General features: G+C 46.9%; 2 protein-coding genes across 3 annotated transcripts in view; one reads left to right on the top strand and one right to left on the bottom strand.

Moving 5' to 3' along the window:
• The window catches only part of MPP3 (MAGUK p55 scaffold protein 3), a 77,148-nt gene extending 68,405 nt beyond the window's left edge, over positions 1-8,743 (top strand). For both annotated transcript variants that reach the window (XM_006125717.5, XM_006125715.5), the window contains 2 exons: positions 743-865; positions 4,340-8,743. In XM_006125717.5, coding sequence (XP_006125779.2) covers positions 743-865; positions 4,340-4,519 — 303 coding nt within the window. In that variant the 3' untranslated portion in view covers positions 4,520-8,743. The remainder of the gene's footprint in view (positions 1-742; positions 866-4,339) is intronic.
• A 69-nt stretch (positions 8,744-8,812) lies between these two features.
• CFAP97D1 (CFAP97 domain containing 1) lies at positions 8,813-24,516 on the bottom strand. The gene is made up of 6 exons (XM_006125783.4): positions 24,345-24,516; positions 18,649-18,719; positions 17,807-17,925; positions 14,650-14,773; positions 11,464-11,523; positions 8,813-8,944 (listed from the first exon to the last, which is right to left on the bottom strand). Exons 1-5 carry the CDS (start codon positions 24,478-24,480, stop codon positions 11,464-11,466), a joined length of 510 nt encoding a protein of 169 aa, XP_006125845.2. The 5' UTR covers positions 24,481-24,516; the 3' UTR covers positions 8,813-8,944.
• Between the last annotated feature and the right edge of the window lie 1,096 nt (positions 24,517-25,612).

Raw genomic sequence — 25,612 nt, 5'->3', positions numbered from 1 at the left:
CTTATTCCCACAATATAAGAACTAGGGGTCACCACATGAAATTAATAGGCAGCAGTTTAAAGCAAACAAAAGGAAGTTTTTCTTCACTCAGCGCACACTCAACCTGTGGAACTCCTTGCCAGAGGATGTGGTGAACACCAGGACTTTAACAGGGTTCAAAAAAGAGCTAGATAGATTCATGGAGATTAGGTCAAACAATGGCTATTAGCTAGGTTGGGTAGGAATGGTGTCCCTAGCTCTCTGTATGGAAATGGATGACAAGAGGGGGATCACATGATGATTCCTTGTTGTGTTCCTCTGGGGCATCTGGTATTGGCCACTGTTGACAGACAGGATACTGGGCTAGATGGACCTTTGGTCTGACCCAGTATGGCTGTTCTTATGTCAAAACAAGTAGAGTTCCATCTCTTGGGTTTTCTCCTCTTTTTATGAGAAAGAAATGAAGATAATTAAAAGGGTATAATCTGCCTATCGCCTTCCCCTTTCTGTAAATGTAATGCACAGCAAGATCTGTATGAGGGCTAGATGTGTATTCTACTATAAATAACACTGACCTTAATCTGCCTTTTAAAGAATTAATAATACAATTCTCAGGTGAAATCTTTTACAGGTTTCAGTTGAGAAACGTATACTGCTGAAATGACTGGCAGCTTGAATGAAGCATTAAAAGTTTGATGGATTAATTTATGAATCATGTCAGAGTGTTCCTTGAACATAAACTCCTGTATATTTCTACTTGCAGGCAGTGAAGCACCTGAGAACTCCCGAGTTTAAACCTTATGTGATTTTTGTGAAGCCTCTTGTTCCAGAAAAGAAAAAAAATGCACCAACATCTCCAACTTCAGAAGAAATCTCAGTCCCGCTTGTAAGTATTTGAATGTCAGCTCTTAGAACACTGAAGAAACGGTATTTGGATTATTATTTTTTCCTCAGAGAAATACCTTTTGGGTGTGTCTACACTGCACCCTTACCTCGAAATAAGCTGCGCAATTTGTGTTACGCAAAGTGTGTAGCTTATTTTGAGGTACTTTCGAAGTAGCTTATTTCAAAATGTGGCACTGTCTACACAGTGCCAAGTTTCAAAATAAAGTGCTATTCCAAAACATCCCTTAACCTTGTGGAACGAGGGTTACAGGGACACTGGAATAGCGCACCTGTTATTTCGAAAGCTATTTCAAAGTAACGGGCACGTTTAAAGATGAAAAAGAGCTATTTCAGGATACTTCTGGTGTCCCGAAATAGTGCACCTGTCTAGACATAGCCTTTGAGTGAGAAGATATTACTGGCTCTATTCTTATGGGCTGTGTCTAGACTGGCAAGTTTTTCTGCAAAATCATGTGATTTTGCGGAAAAACTTGCCAGCTGTCTACACTGGCCGCTTGAATTTCTGCAAGAACACTGACGATCTCATGTAAGATCATCAGTGTTCTTGCGGAAATACTGTGCTGCTCCCGTTCGGGCAAAAGCCCTCTTGCGCAAATCAGTTGCGCAAGAGGGCCAGTGTAAACAGCACAGTACTGTTTTCCGCAAAAAAAGCCCTGATTGCTAAAATGGCAATCAGGGATTTTTTGCGAAAAACTGCGTCTAGATTGGCCATGGACGCTTTTCCGCAAAAAGTGCTTTTGCGGAAAAGCGTCCTGCCGATCTAGACACGATTTTTCCGAAAATGCTTTTAACGGAAAACTTTTCCGTTAAAAGCATTTCCGGAAAATCATGCCAGTGTAGACATAGCCATGATGGGAAAGGGGACTGAAAGCTCTAAGTGGCTCATTAATTACCTAGCGACTCTTTGCCTTCCTCTGTTATGTCTCCTTGCTGATGGGTCAGTATGGACAGGAAAGCATCTTCCTACATGACATACCTGAGATGTTGTGCAAAATAATGATATCCTATCAAAGTCTGATTGTGTGACAGCTTATAAAGGCTATGTCTAGACTACAAAGGTAAGTCAGAAAAAGAGCCGCAAATTGCGAAACGGCGACAAATTTTGGAAGAACCTGCTCTTTTGACACATCCCTTCTTCCTCGTAGAACGAGGTTTACAGGGATGGCAAAAGAGCGCGTCCGCTTTTTCAAAAATAATTTCAAAAAAGCAGACGCGTTACTTGGACACGGCATTGCTTTTCCGGGATACCTAAGCGCAGCAGTCTAGACGTAGCCAAAATCTGAACCTCAAGTTTTCAGAGCTCCCATGCGAGGTGAAAGTGGCTACCATTTCTTCAGCGGCCATATCCTCATCCCATATATTGACTTAATTTTCCTGAACTTTGGAAAATTCCTTTTAACTTTCCAAGTGTCTTCATGCTGCATTACTTTTCCTCAAAATAAGTATAACAATAAACGCTGCTGACGACAGAGCTGTTTCATGGAGCGTGAGCTGCGGTTGTAGGCAAAAGTTAAATGTTTCTTGAATTTGTGTAGGATGTGGAGAAAGGGCAGGCAGATAATCCACACAGGGCAGGCAAGTTACTCGAGGAGATCTCAGGTTTCTTTCACTTTTTCTCGAAAAAAAGTTTGGGATAATGTGGGAGGCATAAAACATACAGGTTGTCTCTGGAAGCTGTACCTGGGGGAGGGGGACATCTCTTTCAATCCTCATGGGTTGTTTTGGTTCAGAGGTCAGGTCTCTACTGAGAACCTTTGTATTTGGCTCTTTCTAGGCCAAGCCTCCTGGGGGTGGGGATTGGAATGGAGGCTTATTTTCAGTTTGCCCTCACCCGCCGCCCCTCCTTGAGCAGATGAGAACTTCAGAGGGAAAGTCAGCCCCCTAAAATCTAAACTTCTCAGGAATGCAGGAGGAGGAGTAAGAATCTATTCTTTGTAGTACTGGTTGGACCTCCCTCATCCGCACCCTTGAGACCTGACCCTCCCGGACTAGGGAATTGGCTGGCCCAGAGATGGTTCCCTGCCACGGCCCCCAGCCGCCGACTGTGCCAGCTCTGGAGTGGGGGGTCCCCATTACTTCCAGCCCCTGCTGGGCTGCTGGCCTTACCACTGCTGCCCCGGTCGGGCTGCCTGCCAGGCTCCAGCAGACCACGCTGCCACAAGCTCCGGTCTCACTCTGCTGTGGGCTGGCTTTGGTCCTGGGCAGGCTGCTGAGGGCTCAGGTTCCGGCCCCACGGTGCTGGGGTTGCTGCCGGCCCGGTCCTGCGCTGCTGGGGGCTGCTCCAACTTAGTCCCAATGCCACAGGCTGCTGGGGACTGCTGTCGGCTGCAGCCCCACTGCTTCAACCCTACTCGCAGCTTCAGCCCAGCCCCTCCTGGATTGCCCACCTGTCACTAGACAACTGAGGTTTTCTAATCCAGGAACATCAGGCTGGACCACGGATGTTGCTGGCCCAGAGAATTCCGGTTTTGGGAGGTGCCACCTGGACTACAAAATATTAAAGTTTGCCCCAGTGGAAATGACTAGTGGCGCGCATTCTTCCAGTGAACAGCCTCTAGGAGTGAGTCCAGAAAGGACCCTTGGGTCTTGTCACTGCAGAGGGAAACCCCAGCGGATTAGGTTGTTACCCATTGAAGGCCTGTACGCCACAGGCAGTGTTGTCGAGGAGGAAACGTAAGGCGGTTGGCGTTACCTCGTTAGAAGTACCCATGCGCTATTGTTCATTTAGCGCCATAGTACAAGAGCGTTCCCAGGCATGCTGCCTGGGATCCCGTGGTGTGGTTGTGCTTGGGCACACCTGTTCCACGCTCATTGTGGTACTTTTGAAGGGAGTAGGCATAGCACTGGAGATGGGCTAGGCAGCACTTTTGTTAATTGGTACCTTCAGTGCCACATTTCCATTTTACAAACCCCTGCTCTCCCCCTTCCAGCCTAGAGTTTCTATCACTCTCAGTACAAGCTCCTAGCTCATTAAACTCTATGGCAAGGTGTCATTTTATCCTTTCCCATTGGCAATCCCTTTTTTTGTTTTTTGGTTCCATTTCCTTTCAGAGAAGTTGTGAGAAGCTGGGTAGGAGGCTAAACAAGTCATGAGAACAGGGGCAGGCAATAAAACAGCAGCAGTTCACCAGGGTTAGCCCCGGCAGGTCGCCGCCACTGTATTTACCTGTGCCTCTGCAGGCACGGGCGATTGCATCTCCCATTGGCCGCAGATCACTATTCCCAGCCAATGGGAGCTGTGGGAGGTGATAGGTTCTGGGACACCACTTCCCAAAGCTCCCATTGGCCAGGAATGGTGTTCCGCAGCCAATAGGAGCTGCAGTCACCCGTACCTGCGGAGGTACAGGCGGACTAACCAGATCCGGCCTGCAGGCCGTTATTTTCCTGTCCCTGCGTTAGAAGGATAGAATGACTCGATTGCAAGTTTAATATCTTCTCACATTTTGGCCTACAGGATGAAGAGCAGCAGGACATTATTAATTCGGCAGCATTTATCGAAGAGCAGTACGGTCACTTAATTGACGCTGTGCTGCTGAAAGAAGACCTGCCGAGTGCCTGTAATCAGTTGAAAGCGCTGCTAGAGAAGCTGAAGGAGGACTCATTTTGGGTGCCAGTCAATTGGGTTAGGTCATAGCCTGCCATTGGAAAGCCTGTATAACATGTGCTGTAAATGTAAATATTTATAAGAGGGAAAACTGCCAGCCTGTCTAGAAAATCATATGAAAATGTCCCATCAGTTAAACTAGACCCGGGGTGGCCAACCCATGGTTCGTGAGCTGCGTGCGGCTCTTCAAAGAAAAATTGCAGCTCCGGCACCCGCACCTCGCGGGTCTTAAAGGGGCAGCGTGGCGAAGCGAAAGCAAGGGTTCTGCAAAGAGCCAACACTCCCCCGCCCTCTCTGAAAGAGACAGAAACGGAATCCTGTGCAGACTTCGAAATGGCCGCCTTAAAAGGGCAATGCCTGCTGGGCTCTTAAAAGGGATAAACTGTTTAACTGTTTGGTTTGTTTGTTTGTGTTGTTTTTTTCCTCAACAACTTTTTTCCCTTGGCTCTTTGTGCTCTATCCACCACTATTCTGGCTCTTCATCTGTAATGGGTTGGCCACCCCTGAACTAGACAGATCCATCAGCCAGAAGCTGACATGGGGTTCCTGAGTCACAAGTTTTAGTAGAAAGAGCCATTGAAAAATGTGAGTGCTCAGTAAAAAATTTTCTGATGTTTAAGCTTTGTAAATATTTTGTGATAGAGAGTGAAACTTCACCTGGTGGCTATGGTTCCATTCTGCCAATAGATAGGGACACAAACCTCTGAACCCAGACCAATGGTCCCAGACAGCACAACGGACAAATTGGACCTTGGAGATTAAATCTACATGGCCACGAGACTTTTTTTCAAATACTTCAGGAAGTTTGGATACACAGAGTTTTATAGTGCATGGCTGAAAATGCAGATGTATTAGGACTTTGGAAATCAATGACCGTTCATAATTTGCTAAACTGGCTATTGAAACATAGTACATTATGCACCAAAAAAAGAGACATATAAATAAGTTGAATATTTTTTAATTTAACAAATGCTTTTCTAGCCTTTTTCATCTCTCTTGTTTGCTTTAATTTGTAGCTTTAAGCTGAGAGTGTAGGTCACATTTTGATTTGACAGGGATGCGCCTAAAAACAAATTGTGAAACTTATCAAATGCCAAAAAATTAATAAGGGTCTAAATTTGAGAGCTTCTTTACCCCCGCTCCGATTGGCCCTGCTGTCAGGTAACTTAGCCGTCTGGCTAAGTTACAATCAGTTAGGCCACATCGTAAGAACATAAGAACGACCATACTGGGTCAGACCAAAGGTCCATCTAGCCCAGTGTCCTGTCTTCTGACAGTGGCCAATACCAGATGCCCCAGAGGGTATGAACAAAACAGGGACTCATCAAGTGATCCCTCTCCTGTCATTCATTTCCAGTCTGACAAACAGAGGCTAGGGACACCATTCCTACCCATCCAGGCTAGTAGCCATTGATGTACCTAATCTCCATGAATTTATCTTCACTAAATGGAAGATCATGATGGATCTTCCAGAGTTCGATTTAGCAAGTCTAGTTAAGACTCTCTAAATCGAGCTCAGATGACGCTTCCATCGGTGACCAATACTCGTGCTTGAGCATTTGCTCCTATCGGCCTCCTACTGTGGGGATGGTGGGGAAACTCAAAATGAGGTACATTGACTCCAGCTATATAATTAATGTAGCTGGAGTTGAATCATAGAATCATAGAACCACAGAGATGGAAGAGACCTTAGAAGACCATCAAGTCCAGCCCCTTGCCCAAGGCAGGACCAATCCCAATTAAATGAACCCAGCCAGGGCTTTGTCAGGCCGAGACTTAAACACCTCTAGGGATGGAGACTCCACTACTTCCCTAGGGAACCCATTCCAGTGCTTCACCACCCTCCTAGTGAAATAGTTTTTCCTAATATCCAACCTGGACCTCTCCCACCGCAACTTGAGACCATTGCTCCTTATTCTGCCATCTGTCACTACTGAGAACAGCCTCTCTCCATCCTCTTTGGAGCCTCCCTTTAGGAAGTTGAAGGCTGCTCTCAAATCCCTCCTCACTCTTCTCTTCTCTTCATTCAAGCTTCCCTTTTTTAGTGTAGACCTTTAGTCACCTCCTGGGGTCATAGGTGTCCAGACTGAGCTTCAAAACTGTTTTTAACAGACTCAAACTTTCCACCCTCTCTGGTTCTCTTCTTCCACCAGTTTCTTCCCCAGGGTCTCTACCTGCCTAGAGAGCATAAGAACGGCCGTACTGGATCAGACCAAAGTTCTATCTGCCGACAGTGGCTAGTGCCAGATGCCCCAGAGGGAGTGAATACAAAAGGTAATCATCACATGATCCCCTCCTGTCATCCATTTCCAGACTAACAGAGGCTAGGGACACCATTCCTACTCATCCTGGCTAATAGCCATCAATGGACCCAACCTCCGTGAATTTATCTAGCTCTTTTATGAACCCAGTTAAAGTCTTAGACTTCACAGCCTCCTCTGACAAGGAGTTCCACAGGTTGGCTGTGTGCTGCGTGAAGAAAAACTTCCTTTTGTTAGTTCTGCACTCAAGGCTCTGCAAGAATTGTCTTGCTCCCTGCTCTTTCCCCATCCTGAGTCCTTTTATACAGGAGTCATCTCATTCCTTTCAGGAAAGCTCATTGTGTACTCAGGGCTGGATCAGCACAGCCCACACAATGAGCCATCCTCTTTTATTCTCCCCTCCCCCCAAAAAAAGCAACAAGGAAAATGTTTCTCTTGTCGAACTTCAAAACAGTTTTCGATCAAATTATTCACGCAGGGTCAAATATTGGGCCATGCTCTCTTCCTGTGAGGTTGCCACTATGTAAATCATAGAATCCTAGGGTTGGAAGAGACCTCATGAGGTCATTGAGTCCAACCCCCTGCCCAAAGCAGGACCAATCCCAACTCAATCATCCCAGCCAGGGCTCTGTCAAGCTGTGAGTTAAAAACCTCTAGGGATGGAGATTCCACCCCCTCCCTAGGGAATCCATCCCAGTGCTTCCCCCTCTAAGGAAATAGTTTTACCTAGGATCCAACCTAGAGCTCCCGCACTGCAATTTCAGACCACTGCTCCTTGTTCTACCATCTGTCTCTAATGAGAACAGCCTCTCTCCATCATCTTTAACTACCTGATGGGGGGGTTCCAAAGGCTGCTATCAAATCCCTCCCTCACTCTTCTCTTCTGTAGACTAAATAAGGCCAAATCCCTCAGCCTCTCCCCCTAAGTCAAGTGGTCCAGCCCCCTCGTCATTTTTCTTGCCCTCTGCTAGATTCTCTCCAATACATCCAGAGAGACCCTGCATCCCCGTTTTTTTTTTTTAATGAAATCATTGGGATACGTGACACATTCCAGTTTCATCAGTCAGAACGTTCAGGTTTTTAACCGCTCCACGATGTTTGCCTCAGATCAGCTGTTCCAGAGTTTTGCACCCTGCTTCATTCTGACCGAGCAGGGAGCATGTGCTTTATGACCATCATTGGACAAGGTGAGGGCTTGCCTTGTGGCCACATTGCAATGGGAGTTTAGGACTGACTCCGTCTAGCCAGCACCCCTCTTCACCCCGCCCCCAGATCCGAGTAGAATTGCATTTGCACTAGGTTCTCGGCAATACGGACCTGTTGCAAAACGTGACCGTTCTAACTGACGTTATACTGGCAAAAGTTTCCAGGGAAGTCCCGATTCTAGGTGTTGAGGAAGACTCTGCCTTCTACCCTCTTTGAGGAAGATAATTTCTCAGGCTGGTGGTCTGCCACCGAGTAGCTCTGGATGCCAGATGGGATCCCTCTCTGAAAGCCACAGGTGGGTTGCCAGGTAGAAACAGTGACTGCTCCATTCCAGAACTGGGAGTTCCGTGTGTCCAGCAGCTTTGTCTGCGAGTTTTTCCCCCCTCTGCCTTGCCCCCCGCATCCCAGAGTTTGCAATGGGAGTTTAGGACTGACTCCGTCTAGCTAGCACCCCTCTTTATCCTGCCCCCAGATCCGAGTAGAACCCAACAGAGGAAACAGCTGTTAAAAGAACCCAGACGAATGGAACTGTGCCGATTTTGTAAAATATTTCAAATTACAATCATTGAAAACGCCTCCCGGTCTACATTGGTTTCAAGCACTGAGCTCTGTGTCCTGTACAGTCTGGTTCATGTAATAAATAAACTTTGCCTCCATTTCTTTCCTGTGCAGGCAACAAACCTGGAGTTAGACACAACCCTCTTTTTATTAAGTTCAGGGAAACTGTGACGTGAGTTTTTCAGGTGCAGTTTTGTTTGTAAGTTCAAAATAAATGATGGCAAAAGTAGACTTGCTTGTGGTGAAGATTTTGCGGTTTGGAGGGATGGGGGGTTGCACTTTTATAAGAAAAGCTGCATTTGTTCACTGTTGCATTTTATTTTACAATCCTAAGAACACCTCAGTCAGTTGCAACATGTATCCTTAACAGGCCATCGGACTTGCAAGATGTGCTAGTCTCTACTGTATTCTCCATGCATGGTGTGTTCTCCTACAATTAAAGAAAGAGAGGGAGATTATGCCTCTCTGGGACAGGCATAATGACCTTGCGCAAAATGGGTTTTTTTGTGGGAAAAAAACCCCGTTCACACTGCTTCTTTTTGCACAAAAACCCCTTGCGCAAAAAGAAACGGCAGAAAATATACTAATGAGATCACAACTTATGCTAATGAATCCCTCATTAGCATATTTTCTGCTGGAAGAATTTGCAGTGGAGATGAAGCCCATGAGTTTTGCCCGAAGGTCCAATTCAGCAAATCACGTGGCCACATTAACTTCAGCAAAATCTAAACATGGGCTCAAATGTTTTGCTGGATCAGGACCCAAACGTGGAGTCTACAGACTGGGCATCCAGGGACATTCACAGATCATTTCTTTACTCTTTTAATCTCCCACTTGTTACAGGGCTTTTAGCAGAGCCCTCTACACTTTTGTGCCCAGTGTGTCCTTGGGCAAACACCCGGTTCCTCCTTTTTGCATTTCGAGGGGCTCTGACATGAAAATAACTTCTGCCTTCCCTGCCTCGTCTTGCCAAAGCCCCCTTATTTCCTCACCCGCCCCAGGCTGTCGATGATCATGTAAAGGCCACGTTCTGCCCCATATAAACCAACACTGCAGCGACTTAAAGTTTCATTTGCGGTTTAGAGTTCAAGCACTTCGGCAAGAACTGGGCAATGGGGGGGGGGGGGGGAATAATGATTGGCAGGGTGCCCAGAGGAGCTGGGAAGCGCTTGGACTGGCACCAGCGGAAGGCACTTGCTGAGTAACAGGCTCTGCTAGCTGCAGCAGGAGCATGGGAAGAAGATGGAATTTGTTCTGCATACTGCCAGCTGGGGGAGCAGGCAGTTTCAGGGCTGTTTTGGAAGGCCCTGTCTGAGCAGCAGGGTAAGTTGGGAGAGGGAAAGATCCTCAATCACATACCCTTCCTCCCGCCACACGGTATTTCAGTGGCTGCTGCGTTTAAATGCAGACCGCCAGTGCCTGCATTTCATGGGTGGGCAGGCACCTGGCAGGCCTTCGGTTACTAGTTTTTCCTAGGTATGGTGTACGTGCACTAACTCAGGGCTGGGCAAGATGGGGCCTACCTAACACTTTGATCCAGCCCATGGATCTGTGGCATCTGGCCACTTTCTGTTTATATCCTGCTGCCCCAGCCACCAAATTTCCAGGCCGTGGCTCAGGCAGCAGGATCCTATTTAAATAGCTCCCAACTCTTGGTCATGGCGCTACCCAAGCAGGGGATGGAGCTAGGGTTGCCAGGTCCCCGGTATTGAACCGGACAGTTCGGTATTTTCACCTCCTGTGTGGTTAAAAAAATTCAGAAAATACCGGACACCTAAAATGTCTGGTGCTTACTGATTTTTTCCCGGGCTGTCTGGCTCAATACGGAAGCAGCCTGGCAACCCTGGTGCTTACTGGGTTCTGCTTAACAACTCTCTGGGTCTTTGTATTTTTTTCTGAAACCATCTGGCAACCCTAGATGGAGCTGTGAGCCTTTTAAATTGCTGCTATTTAAAGGGTTCAAACTCCCGGCCTCAGTGCTATCGCATTGCCTGGGAGCCACCCTGGTTTGCTGCAGCTATTTAAAGGGCTCCAAGTTGCAGCACTACCCCAGCTGTGAGCCCTTTAAATAGCTGCAGCAACCCCAGGCGGTTGCCAGGCAATGTGGTAGTAGCTGGGCCAGGATTCGTGAGCCCTTTGCTTCAAAGCCTCTGGCCCCAGAGAACTCTGGGAGAAGGTTAGGCCCCAGCCCCGCCTAGGATTGCCAGGTGTCCGGTATTGACCCGGACAATTCGGTATTTTTGCTTCCTGTCCAGTAAAAAAAAATTTTTAGAAAATACTGGACACCTAAAATGTCCGGTATTTTCTGATTTTTTTTTCCCAGCCAGGAGGCAAAAATACCGGACACCCGGCATCCCTACACACTCAGCAACTGGGCCCAGCCCCGGCACCTTCCACCTCCCCTTCCCGCTTACCTGGTTTTGCAGGGAAGCTGCATTCTGGCTCCATGAAGAAAACAAAATGGCTGCCGGCAAAAAGCCTAAAGACCTGAAGGCTTCCCTGGGTCTTAGTGCGCAACTTCTCCCATCCTGCTATCCCTATTCTGACTGCAGGCACTTAAAGCTGTTTTAATGTTCTTTGTTTTTGTTTTTTGCTTAATCACTTTTTTTCTCAACAATTTTGGTCTTCCCCTTTTTTTTCCCTCCACAGAATTTTTTCCCCGGTGGGGGTTTTTTTTTTGAAGTGGGTGGGGTCACCCAGAGTGGGGGTTTTCCTTGCCCCACTGCACCCCGATCCAGTGTTCGGTATTTTTGGGTAAACCATCTGGCAACCCTAGCTCCACCCGTTTCGGGGGTGGAGCCCGTGGATTCCCCTGCAAAAATAATTGCCCACCCCTGCACTAACTACAGTCCAGGCCGGATAAGATGCATACACAAACCAGCCCCCCTCAAGTCACTAACAACAGAGGCAGTTTTTGAAAACCAGCCAGGCTAAGGCAGAACTGCGTACCTAGCTGTCCCGAGAAGCAATGAGGTACCGGGTAGTATTCCGGATGTAGTGCCGTGAATTCTGCCAACGAGAAGGGAAGCGTATAGATTTCGATTATCCATGACAGTGACTATTTGAGTTGTAATGAGAACAAGGACACCATATGGTCTTCATGCACTTCCCCCCACCCGTTTCACTTATGCATCCTGGTCCTTCAGTACTTCACGTGTTTTCAGTGCAGGGGCGAGTCAGTAACAGACTTAATCCTGTCCCTGGCGGATCTGCTCAGATCTCACATGGTTTCCGTGTGATTAGCAGTGAGTGGATTGCAGGAGGGGTTGGGTTGCAGGAGGGGCTGTGGGTTGTGGGAGGGAGTTTGGATCGAAAGCAGATGCAAGCTCCAGGCTTCCCTTGGGCAGCTTCCTGAAAGTGGCAACATCTCCCCCTGTTGTCACCGCCTGCAGGTGCCACCCCTGCAGCTCCTATTGGCTGCAGTTCCCAGCCAATGGGAGCTGCAGCTGTGGGGCTTGTGGTGGGGACAGCAAGCAGAGCCTCCCTGGTCATCTCTGTGCCTAGGGTCTCAGTCCTGAGAGCTGGGCTGTGGGACCCGGGAGCCAGCATGCAGCTCAGCTGGGCTGCGGAGGGGAGCCAGGAAGCCTATAGGTGTGGGGAAAGGCAGGGGATGGGACTGGCAGCAGGGGAGCCAGAAGTGACCTCCCCTGGTCTGGCAAAATCCCTCATCTAGGAACAATCAGATCCTGAGGGTGCCGGACCAGGCAGGTCCAACCTGCAGTTGTTTGAATGAAAAAATGGAACAACTCAGTTCCAAGTCCAGGAGGCAGATGGACTCCTTGGAGGAAATTATTGCAAAACAGGTAAGCTAGTAGGAGAGGACTAGCATAGATACACACACCTGGTTTTTGTAACTTTCTTTTCATTATCTCCATACCACTGCAAACTGAATGAAATAAATGGGTCCGCTGGGGGAAAAATTCAGTAATTTACAGTCTGCAGGTGTGAACATGGCATGAGCCTCTCCTAGCCCGAGGGTAACCAGGAAATTAGAGAAATGCAACTCACTGTTTCTAGTGTAGACTTCACAAAGTGTCCCTGTGAAATCAGCTGGTGCTGACTGTATGGGGAGATTTCGGCAAATCCAGTAATGTGCCTGAACCACTATTGCTTACTGTTTAAATTTTAGCAACCAAGCTAACGGGCCCAAATTAGACCTAGACTGCGACTTCTGCATGACCACAGTCAAGGAGGGAAGGGGGAGTTTGGGTGCCACAGAGAGGGCAGCTTGACCCCGGCTTGAGGCCCAAATCTCTAGTGAAATCACTGAGCTATACATTAAGAAAAACAGGAAGTTTGTCTAAATGCCCTAAGACCAGGGGCGGCCTGTGAGTATAGGCCAACTCGGCCGTCGTCTAGGGCGCCGTCTTCAATGGGGCACCCGGGGCGCCCAATGATGACATCACGCCATTGACAGCCGTGCAGGCAGGGGTGCCGATCACGCGTTCTGCCTGGGGCGCCAGCTGCCGCAGCCCACCTCAAGCCACCCCTGCCTAAGACATACATCTATCAGGGCCTCCCGGCATGGAGTCTCTGAAAAAGAAAAAACGCATCTGGCGAAAGTGATGATGAGAAGAAAACCTCTTGCCTAACCTTTAAAAAGTGCTTGCCTAACTAGTTTTTGAGTGACATGTTATTGTAATACTAATGGATAAATAAGGAAGGAAAGTTTGAGTTAGGGGGATTATTTTGGGGAAACACTTGGAGGGACACCTCAAGTACTCCTTGAGGACTCTTCACATCTGGACGCATCTCCATCCCCACCGGCAGACGGAAGACTGGCCATTAGAAGCCTGCCCAGTGCCACTCGAGAGCCACACTCAACTTTGGTAACTACCGAGGGTGGGGGTGTTTTACTAAACTGTTGCGGACGTGTGTAAGTGCTTGAGACTAAGTAAAGTTTAGCTTTAAGTTAAAGCACTCTTGTGTTGTCCTGTTCGTACCATCCATCTATCGGTCGGACGACCGTGTCTCCCCTGAATTATTTCCTGACACCACCTCGCAGAGAGTAAAAGTTACCGAGGGGTTTGGGTTGAAAGAACCCTGGGTAACACTGGTCATCAAATTAGGGACTGTAGCCAGAAATTAAGGCTCAAATTCACCTACTTGTGATCTGCTTGTAGCCCGTGAAAAAGCCAGACCATAAACTCTTGTTCAGCCACAAACGAATGTTTACATCTAAAATCGGACACGTGACTAGAGAATGATGCTCGTGTTTAAATTATAACACAGTGTCACAGGTGTAGTTTTCTTTTCTTTGTAGGAAAAGGTCATAGTAATTAAGAATGTCAGAATAAAAGGTCAATGAAGCGCCCACCCCAGTGTGAGAACCCTTATTACTCTGAGGCTACGTCTATACTGTCTGTTATTTTTGGAAGAGGAAATGCAAAAGAAGCACTCATTTGCAAATCTCATGCTCTCATTTGCATATTCTCTTCCGATCCTTTTTGCGGAAGAGGTTTTCGTGAAAAAACATCGCAGTGTAGACAGGGCCATTTATAAACCAAAAAAAAGAGGTTTACAGGATCTTGTGCAAAACAGGGTTTTTCTGACAAATGACCCTGTCTACACTGTGGGGGTTTTTTCGCAAAAAGGATCGGAAAAGAATATGCAAATGAGAGCGCAATATTTGCATATTAATGTTTCATTTGCATTTCCTCTTCCGAAAATAACAGTGTAGAAGTTGAGACACCAGTTCTTCTGCCTGATGAACAAGATGTTTTTCAATAAATACTTGACAAGGAATTAATCTAATTCCACTGAATTCTCCCCTTTGCCAATATCCGTGTCTTTCTGATTGCCTTCATGGGTAGCTTTAGGGAGCAATTCTACCAAGGCCAATAAATGATTAACTGTGTAGCATTTGATTTAACGTGCTCCCCTCCATATATCTGTGCAATGATATTGGGCTTCCTTATACCTAGCTACACCTATAGCCAATGTCAGACTGTTTCAGTTTGCTTTCCTAAAGGATGGACATGCACAGAACGATGAGATCCAGCGACACGCTCCAACAGCTGATGGTGCACGTTTTGGTTTGGAAAACATTAAGAGCACTTCATTCTTCTCCTGCACCTGGTTTAGTGTAACTGCAGCTGGAAACCATGTTTCAAAAAATAAAACAATTCTACGTGCCTTCCAATCAAGCTCTGACTTCCTATGGTCATACATCGATTTACGGTCGCCAAGTCGCTTCAAAATCCCCTGGTTTTCAACTGTGATCCTCACCATCTCCCTGTTGTGCTTCTCCCTATTAGAGCTGCCAAAAAACAAAATGAATCAAAACCTTATTTGTAAAGCCAAGAATTCTCAGAATCATCTTGTGTGATGCATGGGAAGGGTACTACTCTTTTCTGAACGTTTCAGACATTCAATTAACTACATTGCCCACAAGGGTTGAATCCTAGAAAGTCTCTAGGAATGCTAGGGAAGCAGGAAGTGTTGGCAGGAAGCCAGGAGCGTCAACGAAACCGAGTGTGGGTTTTTGAATTGGAAGCAGCGACCTTCCTATGCTAGAGTGGAGCTAGAAGCCATGAATTAAGCCAGGGAGCTTAATTCAGCATGAAGGATTCAGCAACATCCATGTCTTGGGAAAGGCTAAATCTTGGAACAACAGATAAGTGAGTAGAACAGGGAATGTTTAGTGAGATGCAGTCAGGTTATATTCCTTATTTTTGGGTATGTTGGACCTCTCTGCGTTGAGTCCATGGTGTCCCCTCCCCTCCCCATGCACTAGGGCAACTAGACTAAGTTTTTATTTCGAAAGAGGAGATGCAAATTCCATGGGAATTTGCATATCTTCTTCCGACCACACTTTTGAAAGAGGATCTTTTGAAAGTGAAAGTAGTCTGGGCGTGGGTTTTTTTGGGGAAAAAACCCATTTTTTGGGAAAAAAAAATGCGTCCAGACTACTTTCACTTTCGAAAGATCCTCTTTTGAAAATGCGATTGGAAGAAAATATGCAAATTCCCGCGGAATTTGCGTATCCTGTTTCGAAAAATCTTTGTAGTTTAGACGTAGCCTATAACTTTTAAACCGAATCCCAGCAAAGCCATCTCGGTGCTTTAATCTTTCCTTTTTCAGCTACTCTGTAACACCTAGCAATCAAGTATGTTTTCTTTGTTAATAAAAATCGCCTTTTTAAGACCATGATCCAATTCCAGTATCCTAGAAGGCAGGAGGTTCTATGTGCATGTGCCTAAGACTACAAGGCCAACAATTAAGAAGATTACGGGGGGGGGGGGGGTTTAAGCTCACGCCAGTGGAAGGGCTAAAGAGCTTGGGGAAGCTCAAGCTTGAGGAACCACAGGAAGAAATTCCCAAATGCACCTTCCTAAATTTTCAAAGGGTTTTTTTTTTACATTTGGGCGGTGGCAGGGATACCAAGCCAAGGCCAAGGAATCAGGGACCTCAGGGAGTTTTTAAACAGAAGCCTTTAGTGGCAGGATATTTTAAAGTCTCTTGGGAGGCTCCCACCTTCTGCACTCGAAAAGCCAGGGTGGAAAACAGCCTCGACATCTTGCAGCTCACTAATGCAGCAGGTAACCGTGGCAGCGGGTGGTATATACTCAGCCACAATCGTTTTTTCTGTCCTCTGCTAAGAGGCATGACTGATGATTGGCTCCAGCAGGCTCCAGCTTGCTAATAAAGGCTTAATCGCTTAACCTGAAACCTAGCTTATGAAATCATATTGATTGGCATGAGTGTCCCCTCTACCATCCAGTCTCATGGGCAGTGGGTATAAGAGGCAGGGGAAGGCGTTGCCTTCTCAAACTGCCAAGCCTGGCCCCGCCCGCACTCCGCCCTTTGCTTCAGTGTGGCTTCTGGGCTGCCTCTGGGCTTTAGCCATGCTGTGGTTGGGGCCACGCCCCGCCCGCCCTTCCTGTGCTCCGGGGTAGGCTCGGGGTGGAGGGAGGGAGGCTGGAGCCCTGCCCCTGCAGTGGGGGTGTGGCTTGTGGGGGAGGAGGAGCTGGAGCCCTGCCCTGGTGGTGGTGGAGTGGGCTTGGCTCCTGAAGGGGGAGTGGCCTCAGGTGGAAGAGGCGGGGCTGAGAGGTTGTCTCCCCCAGTCCTAGGTTCACCCACCGCCCTGGTCCAGTCTGATCTATAGCGTTATTATTATTGGTTATTTTGCCATGCCTCAAGCTATGGCAGGTGTCTCCAGTGCATTCGCAGATCCCTGCCCAGCTTACACTATATCACACGTGCGACGAGAAAGAAGCAACAGAAGAGTGTGGCTGGGAAGTCCATGATACAGTTACGCGGCTGCTAGCAAAGGCATTAGCGCCACATGAGCAGACTCTGTGGCTTTAAAGACACAGTGAGAAGATCCCTATCTCAATTGGCTCCGTTCACATGGGTGTCCTAGTAGGAATGGATTATAAGGCAGGGCATGAACGTGCCATGCGTGGTGGTATATTGATACACCAGTTTGGGGGGATGGAGCAGTGGAGAAGGGAGGAGCAGCATGGAAAAAGGCTGAGAGATGCTTGAGGGAGAGTGGGCTGCTTAACTGTTATGCCCAGTCTGCGGGCGGTCATGCCTAGTGGTTAGACCAGGACTGAGAAACCCTGCAACAGGCCAGGTTGAGGTGAGGGTGAAACCGTGCCGAAGGGCAGACTGAGGGTCAGGGGGTCAGAGTCAGTGCTAAGCCCTGGAAACTCAGGTGCATGGACAGCTTCCTGTCCCTCTGCTTGGTTCAAACAGAATCAGGGAACAAGTCACGACCCGTTTCCCCTCCCCACACCCTGCGAGATCGCAGGCCTGGAGGCCTCTGTCCCTGCTGAGCGTCACACCCTGGTGGCTGTTCCCAGGTCAATGGATGATGGACTAGGACATCCTGACTCCTGTCAGCCCTGCACCCTGGCCGTGTCGGGGCTGTGTGTACGCCTGGGTGTGAGAGACACAGAGACCACGGACGGATCAAGGCGGGTGAGGATGCAGGTCAGGTCCATGGCTTGGAGCAGAGATCAGCTACTGCCTTGTCCCAGTCCCTGCTGGGAAACTTGCAGCAGTGATTTCCATGGCGGGGGGAGGTGGTGCAGGGCTGCCTTATTGGTGCAACTCCCAGCGGCTTTTGCCCCAAATGGCCCATCTTAAGCCCGAGGGCGTCCTCTGGCCTGAGACGGTGCCGTGACCCCAAATGCACCAGGCAGAACAAAAGAGGGAAAGTGAAAGGACAAGACCGGAGGCAGCGCCGCCCCTGGTGGAGTGCGAGTTCTGCGCCGCTGGGTTGTCTCGCCGTGCCTGAGAGAGGCGTTGGGCTGCTCCTGGAATCCGAAGGACACTTAGCTACCTCCTTTGGAAGTATTCATTCCAGCAGTCCACCAGCCCTGTCCCACGCTGAATGGCCGCTAGCCTCCCGGCCAGCTGCTTGTTTTCTCTTTCGATTTTGCCAGTTCTCTTCTGGTCCTCCTGGAGAAGAGACCCCAAGTTGTAACATCATGGGCCAGCTTCAAAGCCTTCCTCCAGAGGCACTGGTACCAGGTTAGCCTCCCATCATCCTCCACTCCCACAAGCCAGTGCCTGCCAACCCCCCATGCCCACACATCCAGCATGTCCATAATGACCATTCACACTGCTTGTCTATCACTACTGACCTCCCTGTTATGCTTCAGCGCGCGCGCACACACAGACACACACACATACACATGCACGCACCCACACATGTACATGCACACGCACACATACACACATGCGCGTGCACACGTGCACACACACACAAGCGCATACACACATACACATGTGCCCACACATATACACATGCACACACACACGCGCACACACGTGCACGCACACGCAAGCGCATACACACATACACATGTGCCCACACATATACACATGCACACACACGCGCACACACGTGCACGCACACGCGAGCGCATACACACATACACATGTGCACACACATATACATATGCACACACACACGTGCACACACGCGTGCACCAGGAGCATCTTCAATCAATTTCCTGGGTTTCTGCATCCTCTCCCCACCCGCTTTGCTAGGCGTGGACCCCTGCTGTGCCAGGCCAAAACTCAAGAACACTCCCCTCCCTTTACTTATCTGACACACTGCCTGGTCTTATCCGTGAATTAGTGCAGGCAGGAACATCGCACACTTGGAAAGAAGAGTACCTGGATCTTGGTCATTTTAAAGTGATGGTGAGTTTGCGCCCGTGGGGGTTTGTTATCAATACGAGGTCTTGCTAGAGGGAAAAGACAAAACCCAAATGAGTCCCTGAGTGATGCCAACAACCCACTTCCTTTTCCCCACCTTTTGTGACAATATGAAAACATAAAGCCAGTCAGGCCAATGGGCTGTCTTGCCTGGGGTCCTGTTTTCTGACAGTCGCCAACACCAGGTGCTTCTTAGGGACTGAACATCCCCTCCAGCGATCCATCCCGTCACCCATTCCCAGCCTCTGGCAATGAGAATCTAAGGACCTCCAGCGCATAAGGTTGCATCCCTGGTTATCTTGACAGAACCATCCTTTATGAACATCTCGTTCTTTTTTGAACCTCCATTATAGTTTTGGCCTTCACAGCAAAAAGCGCCACAGGGAAAATTTGCCTTTTTGTCTAAAAGAACTTCATTTTCTTTGTTTTCACCCTGCTGCTGATCAGTGTCATTGGGCAATCCCTCAGGGTACGTCTACACTGCCCAGCAATTTCGAAATTAGCTATTCCGGAATAGTTATTCTGAAGTAGCTTATTTCAAAATAGCACGTCTACACTGGAGGGAAGCCTCAAAATGAATCTGAGGCAGGCTATCTCAATTTAGAGCCCCAGGAGGCAGGAGGGTAGAGTAACTTAGAATGGCCCTGGTAAGGGGCTATTTCGAAATAGCAGCAGTGGAGCATCTACCCACGCCTTATTTCGAAATAGAGATTTCAGAATAGGCGTTATTCCTCATAGAATGAGCTTTACAGATTTAGGAATAAGTCGTCCATTATTTCAAAATTATTTGAAAATAACGGAATGGCTGTGTAGACGCTCGCATTGTTATTTTGAAATAACACTAGTTATCCCAAAATAATGGTGCAGTGAAGACACACCCTCATTCGTGTGGCTCGTGAAGGAGTAAAGACTGCCTTACTCACTTTCTCCACACCAGTAATGATTTTATTGACCTTTATCACATTCACTCTTAGTCATCTCTTTTCCAAAATGGAAGTCCCAGTCTTTTGAATCTTGTCTCATGCAGCAGCTGTTCCAGACCCTTGTTCATTTTTGGCCTTCTCTGTACCTTTTCAAATTCTAATGTGTCTTTTTTATATGGGAGGCATGACCAGCCTTGCATGCAGTGTTCAAGGGGGTGGGTGCACCATGAATTTATACCATGACATTATGCTATTTTCTGTCTTATCTATCCCTTTATTAATAGTTCCTAACATTCTGTTAGCTTTCGTTGGCTGCTGCTGCACATTGACCAGATTCTGATAAATATCTACAATGACTCTAAGATCTCTTTCTTGAATGGTAACAGCAAATCTAGATCCTATACTTTGTATATATAGTTTTGCTTATGTTTTCCAATATTCATTATTTTGCATCAAACATTGAATATCATCTGCCATTTTGATGCCCAATCATGCCACCTACTTGGTAGTGCTTCACAGTCTGCTTTGAATTTTATATTGCTTACGCAGTTTGCCACCTCTATTACCTCTTTTTCTAGATAATTTAGGAATATGTTGAACCACACTGGTCCCAGGACATATCCCTGGCAGACACCGTTAGCCTTTCTCTGTTCTTAAAACTGACCATTAATTCCTACTGTTTGTTTCCTATATTTTAACTAGTTATTGATCCATGAGAGGACCTTCTCTCTAATACCATGACTCCTTACTTTGCTTAAGAGACTTTGATGAGAGACTTTTTCAAGGGCTTTCTGAATGATCAAATTACTATCTCCATGACATCACTTTTGCTCATATATTGCCTGACCTCAAATAATTCTAATAGATTGGAGAGGCATGATTGCCCTTTACAAAAACCATGTTACTACCTCTTCCTCAACGAATTATGTTCATTTAGGTGTCAGATAATTCTGTCCTTTACTATCATTTCCATCAGTTTGCCTGCTACTGAAGTTAGATTTCTGGCCTGGAATTGTCCAGATTACCTCTGCCTTTAAAAAAAAATTAGTGTCACATTTAGGTGATAGGTCACACACCACGCTTAATTGTGATGCAATTTCATACCTGAGTTCCTTCAGAACTCTTAGGTGAATGCCGGCTGGTTCTGGTGACTTATTACTGTTTCATTTATCAATACATTCCAAAAACTGCTGAGACTGTTTGTCACCTAAATAGGTATGGGAACTTCCCTCATGTCCTTTGGAATGAAGACCAATGCAAAACGGTCATATAGCTTGTCTGTAATACCTTTGTCTTCTCTGAGTGCTCCTTTAGAACTTCAATCATCCAGTTGCATATCTTATTTTGAAACTATTTCGAAATAGCTTATTTTGAAATTTGGCACGTCGACACGGTGCCAAATTTTGAAATAACTTGCTATTTCGAGCCATCCCTTATTCCTTGTTCAACGAGGTTTATTGGAATGGTGAAATAGCATGCCCATTATTTTGAAAAATATTTCAAAAGAACAGGCGGCTTGTGTAGACTCAGGGTAGCTATTTTGGGATACCTTTGGTATCCCGAAACAGCCATGCCGTGTAGACGTATCCTGATTGTTTGGCAGGCTTCCACCTTCTGATGTGCTTCAACCTTTTTTTTTTTGTTTTGGTTGTCAGATTTTTGAATCTGGCTAATTGTTCTACCAATTCATTTTTGGCCCACCTAATTATATCTGACTTGCCAGCGTTTATACTCTTCTATTTTCCTTAGGAGGATTTAACTTCCAGTTTTTAAAGGATGCCTTTTTGCCTCTAACCAATTCTTTTATGTTGCTGTTTAATCACAGTGGCACTTTTTTTCTGTCATCTTGCTATGTTTTTTCAATTTGAGGTACGCATTTAATTTGAGCCTCTGTTAATGGGTTTTTTAAAAAGTTTCAATGCACTTTGCAGGCATTTCACTTGTGTCTGTCTCTTTTAATTTCCATTCAATTCGTTTCCTAATGTTCTTGTCATTCCCCTTTCTGAAGTTAAATGCAACTGTGGTGACATTCTTTGACCTCGTTGCTGCCCCCTACTACCACTACCACAAGGATGTTAAATTTAATTGTCTCATCCTCACTATTATGAAACAGTTCAGCTATATCCATGTCTTGGACCAGATACTGTGTTATGCTTTACGACGAAATCAAGAATTGATTGATCCTCCAAATAATCAAATAACTTCTACTAGGTGCAAAGCAGGGCACATTGATAATTCTTTTTGGCCAATGCAGGGTCCAAGTGGTATGGAGACTATGTTGCACGGCAAACAAGTTATGTTTTGCCTAAATTCATGGCAGGATAACTACCTACATGGCTCAGGGGTTAGGTACAGAAGCATGTGTCTGCACTGGAATTCTTTCAAAGCTCCAGTTGGCCTCTTCTTATCCCTAGGCACTTTCAACTCAAGAGAGGCCCAGAAAAGCAAAGGAAAAATAACAAATCAATACAACGAGGAAAGATGTTATCCAAAGAACTTTGGACCTCAATAAAACGTCTCTCGACATTTCAACTCATTTGGGTGACTAGTCAGACCTGTTCCAATTGTACCTGACTCAGTGAACCCATCCCTGGGCTTTATAGTCTAAGATATGACCTTTGGACCTATCTGATACCATTTACAACTGGCTGACGCTTCCTGGTTCCACTTTGCAGAATCTTCCCTGCTGCATTTTGAATTTTTTAAGGAAAAATGTCTCTTTTGCCGTGCTGAGGAATCTGGGGACACTGGTAGCATTTTGCAACCTGTTCAATCAGGTAAATATCTCAAATGCTTTTTTTTTCTCAGACTGCTGCATTTCCTGGTTTACGGCCCAGATGAAATTTGAGACTTCTAGTGCAATTTGCAGACGAAAGGCAGTCTGCTGAGCAATGAAACTTTGAGGATTATGAGAACTACATTTGCAAACCTTCTGAATCTCATCATTCATTAAGTATTAGGAGCACCTCATCTTTGTAATCTTTTCGTTTTATCTGTGAATCTGAATCAACAGAAATTAAAGAACTTTAACGTCCAAGTAATGCAAAAATCCAGCTGTCCTCATCAGGGCTGGCAACAGGTTTCACCAGGCCCTGGACAATATGTGGGGAGGGACCTCAGCTCCGGGCCACACAGAAGAGGCAACATGTTGAGCAGAAGGGGTGGAGCTATCAGCAATTCACCCTCAGCATCACCCGGACTATGTCGTGTAGGGCTCCGGCATCAATTTAAAGAACATTGGACTCTGTAGTAGCAGTAGCCCATAGTCCCCAGCCCTTTAAAATCACCAGGCCCCAGGACAACTGCCCTCTTTGCTCTCTCCCTGTCAGTGGGTCTGGTCCTAATAATTTTTCTTAAGAGCTTGCAAGTCAGATACAAAATGTTTCATTATATATGCAAGGCAGGGGTTCTCAAACTGTGAGATACCGTGACCGCCCTCTAAGTTGCTTGCAGCCCCTCTTTAAGTTGCTGCAACCCCCCTCTAAGTTACTCGCCACCCCCCGGGGGGCCAGGACCCACAGGTTGAGAAACACAGGCGTAAGGTATTCTTACTAACAAGTCTATCTAGTTGCCAACTCATCTCAAATAAGCTGTAAAAGGTTTTTTGATGCTGCATATTCTCCGGAATCAAAACAAATCCTAGAATCCTAGACTCGTCGGGCTAGAAGAGACCTCAGGAGTCATCAAGTCCAGCCCCCTGCCTGAAGCAGGACAGACCCCAACTCAATCATCCCAGCCAGGGCTTTGTCAAGCCAGGACTTAAAAACTTCTAGGGATGGAGATTCCCCCATCTGCCTAGGGAACCCACCCCAGTGCTTCCCCACCCTCCTAGGGAAATAGTTTTTCCTAATATCCAATCTAGACCTCCCTCACTGCAACTTCAGACCATTGCTCCTTATTCTGCCACCCGTCACCTTTGAGAACAGCCTCTCTCCATCTTCTCTGGAACCCCCTTTCAGGTAGTTGAAGGCCGCTCTCAAATCCCCCCTCACTCTTCTCTTCTGCAGACTAAATAAGCCCAAATCCCCCCCCCCTCTCCTCATAAGTCATGTGCTCCAGCCCCCTCATCATTTTGGTTGCCCTCTGCTAGACCCTCTCCAATGCATCTACATCCTTTCTGTAGTGGGGGGCCCAGAACTGGATGCAATACTCCAGATATGGCGTCACCAGTGCCAAATAAAGGGGAATAATCACTTCCCTAGATCTGCTTGAAAACGCTCCTCCTAATGCACCCTAATATGCCATTTGCCTTTTTGGCTACAAGGGCACACTGTTGACTCCCGTCCAGCTTCTCATCTACTGTTATCCCCAGGTCCTTTTCTGCTGAACTGCTGCTCAGCCATTCGGTCCCCAGCCTGTAACAGAGCTTAACATGTTTGGGTATAAATCTATATGGAATACTATGAAGTTCTGAGAAAGTTTCCAATGCACGCTACTCCACTTTGGCTTTCATCATAGAAACTACAAACTAACAGGAGTGTATATCATCTTAAAACATGTGTTGGTCTTATCTTGAAAAGAGAAAGCACATGGCTTTCCCAGCAGGATTTCCTTAAGCCTTCTACTTATACAGAATTCTGATGGAAATTTCCATTTTTCTGGTGTATATAATTTACAGTTTCTGAGCTCTATGGCTAGCTGTCCTTCAGGAAAACATGTCCCATTCAGGTTTTCAAACCTGTTCACAGTTGACTTCAGAAACATGGAGGAGAAATACATAAGAAAACATACCAACTTCGAGTTTGCTCTTGTGAGACAGGTAGTCATGAATGTCCAGTTTTTTCTTCAAGGTGGTACTCTGCCTGTGATTGGCAACAATTACCGGGTAGGCTAAGTACTCTAAGCTACTCATCTTTGCTGTGCTCATCCCAGGTACCAATAAGTAGGTAAAGCCCTAGTGTAAAATGAATTGTACCACTGAAAGTTGCCATAGATACGCCGCTTATGACATCAGCGGCCAGCCTTTGCTTAGGAGAAAGTAATTGTAAGCATAATTAATCACTTTGGTGACATTAACCAATCAGCAAGCAGCTTCTCACTGCAGATAAATATTTCTTAATAAAAATTGCTCACACACACCCAAATGCTCCAAAGGGGGTCTAAACCTGTAGCGCTTAAAGTGTTTCCAAGTAGTATTGTGGGTATGTATGTCTGTTACCTCACCCCACTTATGTTTAGGAACTAAATGCAAGACTCATTTCTTTGATTTGCCCTTCCCTCTATTGTTGCTGCAAATTCACAAGTCTTTATAGTGCTCATAAATGTCTGAGTGGGTCCATAAGGTTTTGCAACCATTGCAACACTGGTTTAAAAAGATCATAATTGTATTGATGCTGAGCACTGTATGACCATGGAAAAACCCCTGGATCCAGTAGAGGAGGAGTGGGTAATCTAAAGTCCAGGAGCCGGATTCGGCCCCTGGCTTGTCTGGATTTGGCCCCCAAGACTCGGGGCTCCCACCCAGCATTGGAAAGTTGGCACTCCAGCCTTGCAGCCCCCCTCTTGCCCAGACTCTGCTCCCCCATTCTGCTCCAGTACCCTACCTCCCGTCCAGCCTTCCCACTGCCCAGTCTGCTTCTGCACCATACCACCCTCCCGGCCTCTCCAACCCCTAACCCACTCCTGCATCCTGCCTCCTACTAAAACCACACACCCCAAGCCCAGTTCCCTGCAACCCCCTCCCCCACACTAAACTCCTCATATTTGGCCCAACCCGAGCAGAGGGGGACCCACAACAACTACTAATAGCCTGATCGCCCAGGCTCTGGTGTGCATGGGGAAGGTGGGGTGTCACGAGGCATACCGGAGCGGTCGACAGAGGCTTCCCTTGTCAACCGCATCACGTCTGGACTGCTGCGCTGTGCCAGATCAGCTGATCATTGGCACAGCGCAACAGCCATTTTTATTTTAATGAAGCGGGGATTATTTAAATCCCCGCTTCTTTGACTATACCGAGTAAACTATTTTACATGGCTCCATCAACGGAGCCATGTAGTCTA

This window comes from Pelodiscus sinensis, chromosome 29 (assembly GCF_052426305.1).
Source record: "Pelodiscus sinensis isolate ZL-2025 chromosome 29, ASM5242630v1, whole genome shotgun sequence".
NCBI classification, from domain to species: Eukaryota; Metazoa; Chordata; order Testudines; family Trionychidae; genus Pelodiscus; species Pelodiscus sinensis.
This window is presented reverse-complemented; position numbering and strand designations above follow the sequence as displayed.

Bases quoted from the DNA above. Each gene is read 5' to 3' on its own strand.
- CFAP97D1 (XM_006125783.4), bottom strand. From the start codon at position 24,480: ATGAGCACAGCAAAGATGAGTAGCTTAGAGTACTTAGCCTACCCGGTA. The intron at 18,720-24,344 runs GTATGTTTTCTT...TTTTCCCTCTAG, and splicing joins CAAGAGCAAACTCGAAGTTG to CAAGACCTCGTATTGATAAC. The intron at 14,774-17,806 runs GTAGCTAAGTGT...GTTTTTTGGCAG, and splicing joins AATGAATACTTCCAAAGGAG to CTCTAATAGGGAGAAGCACA.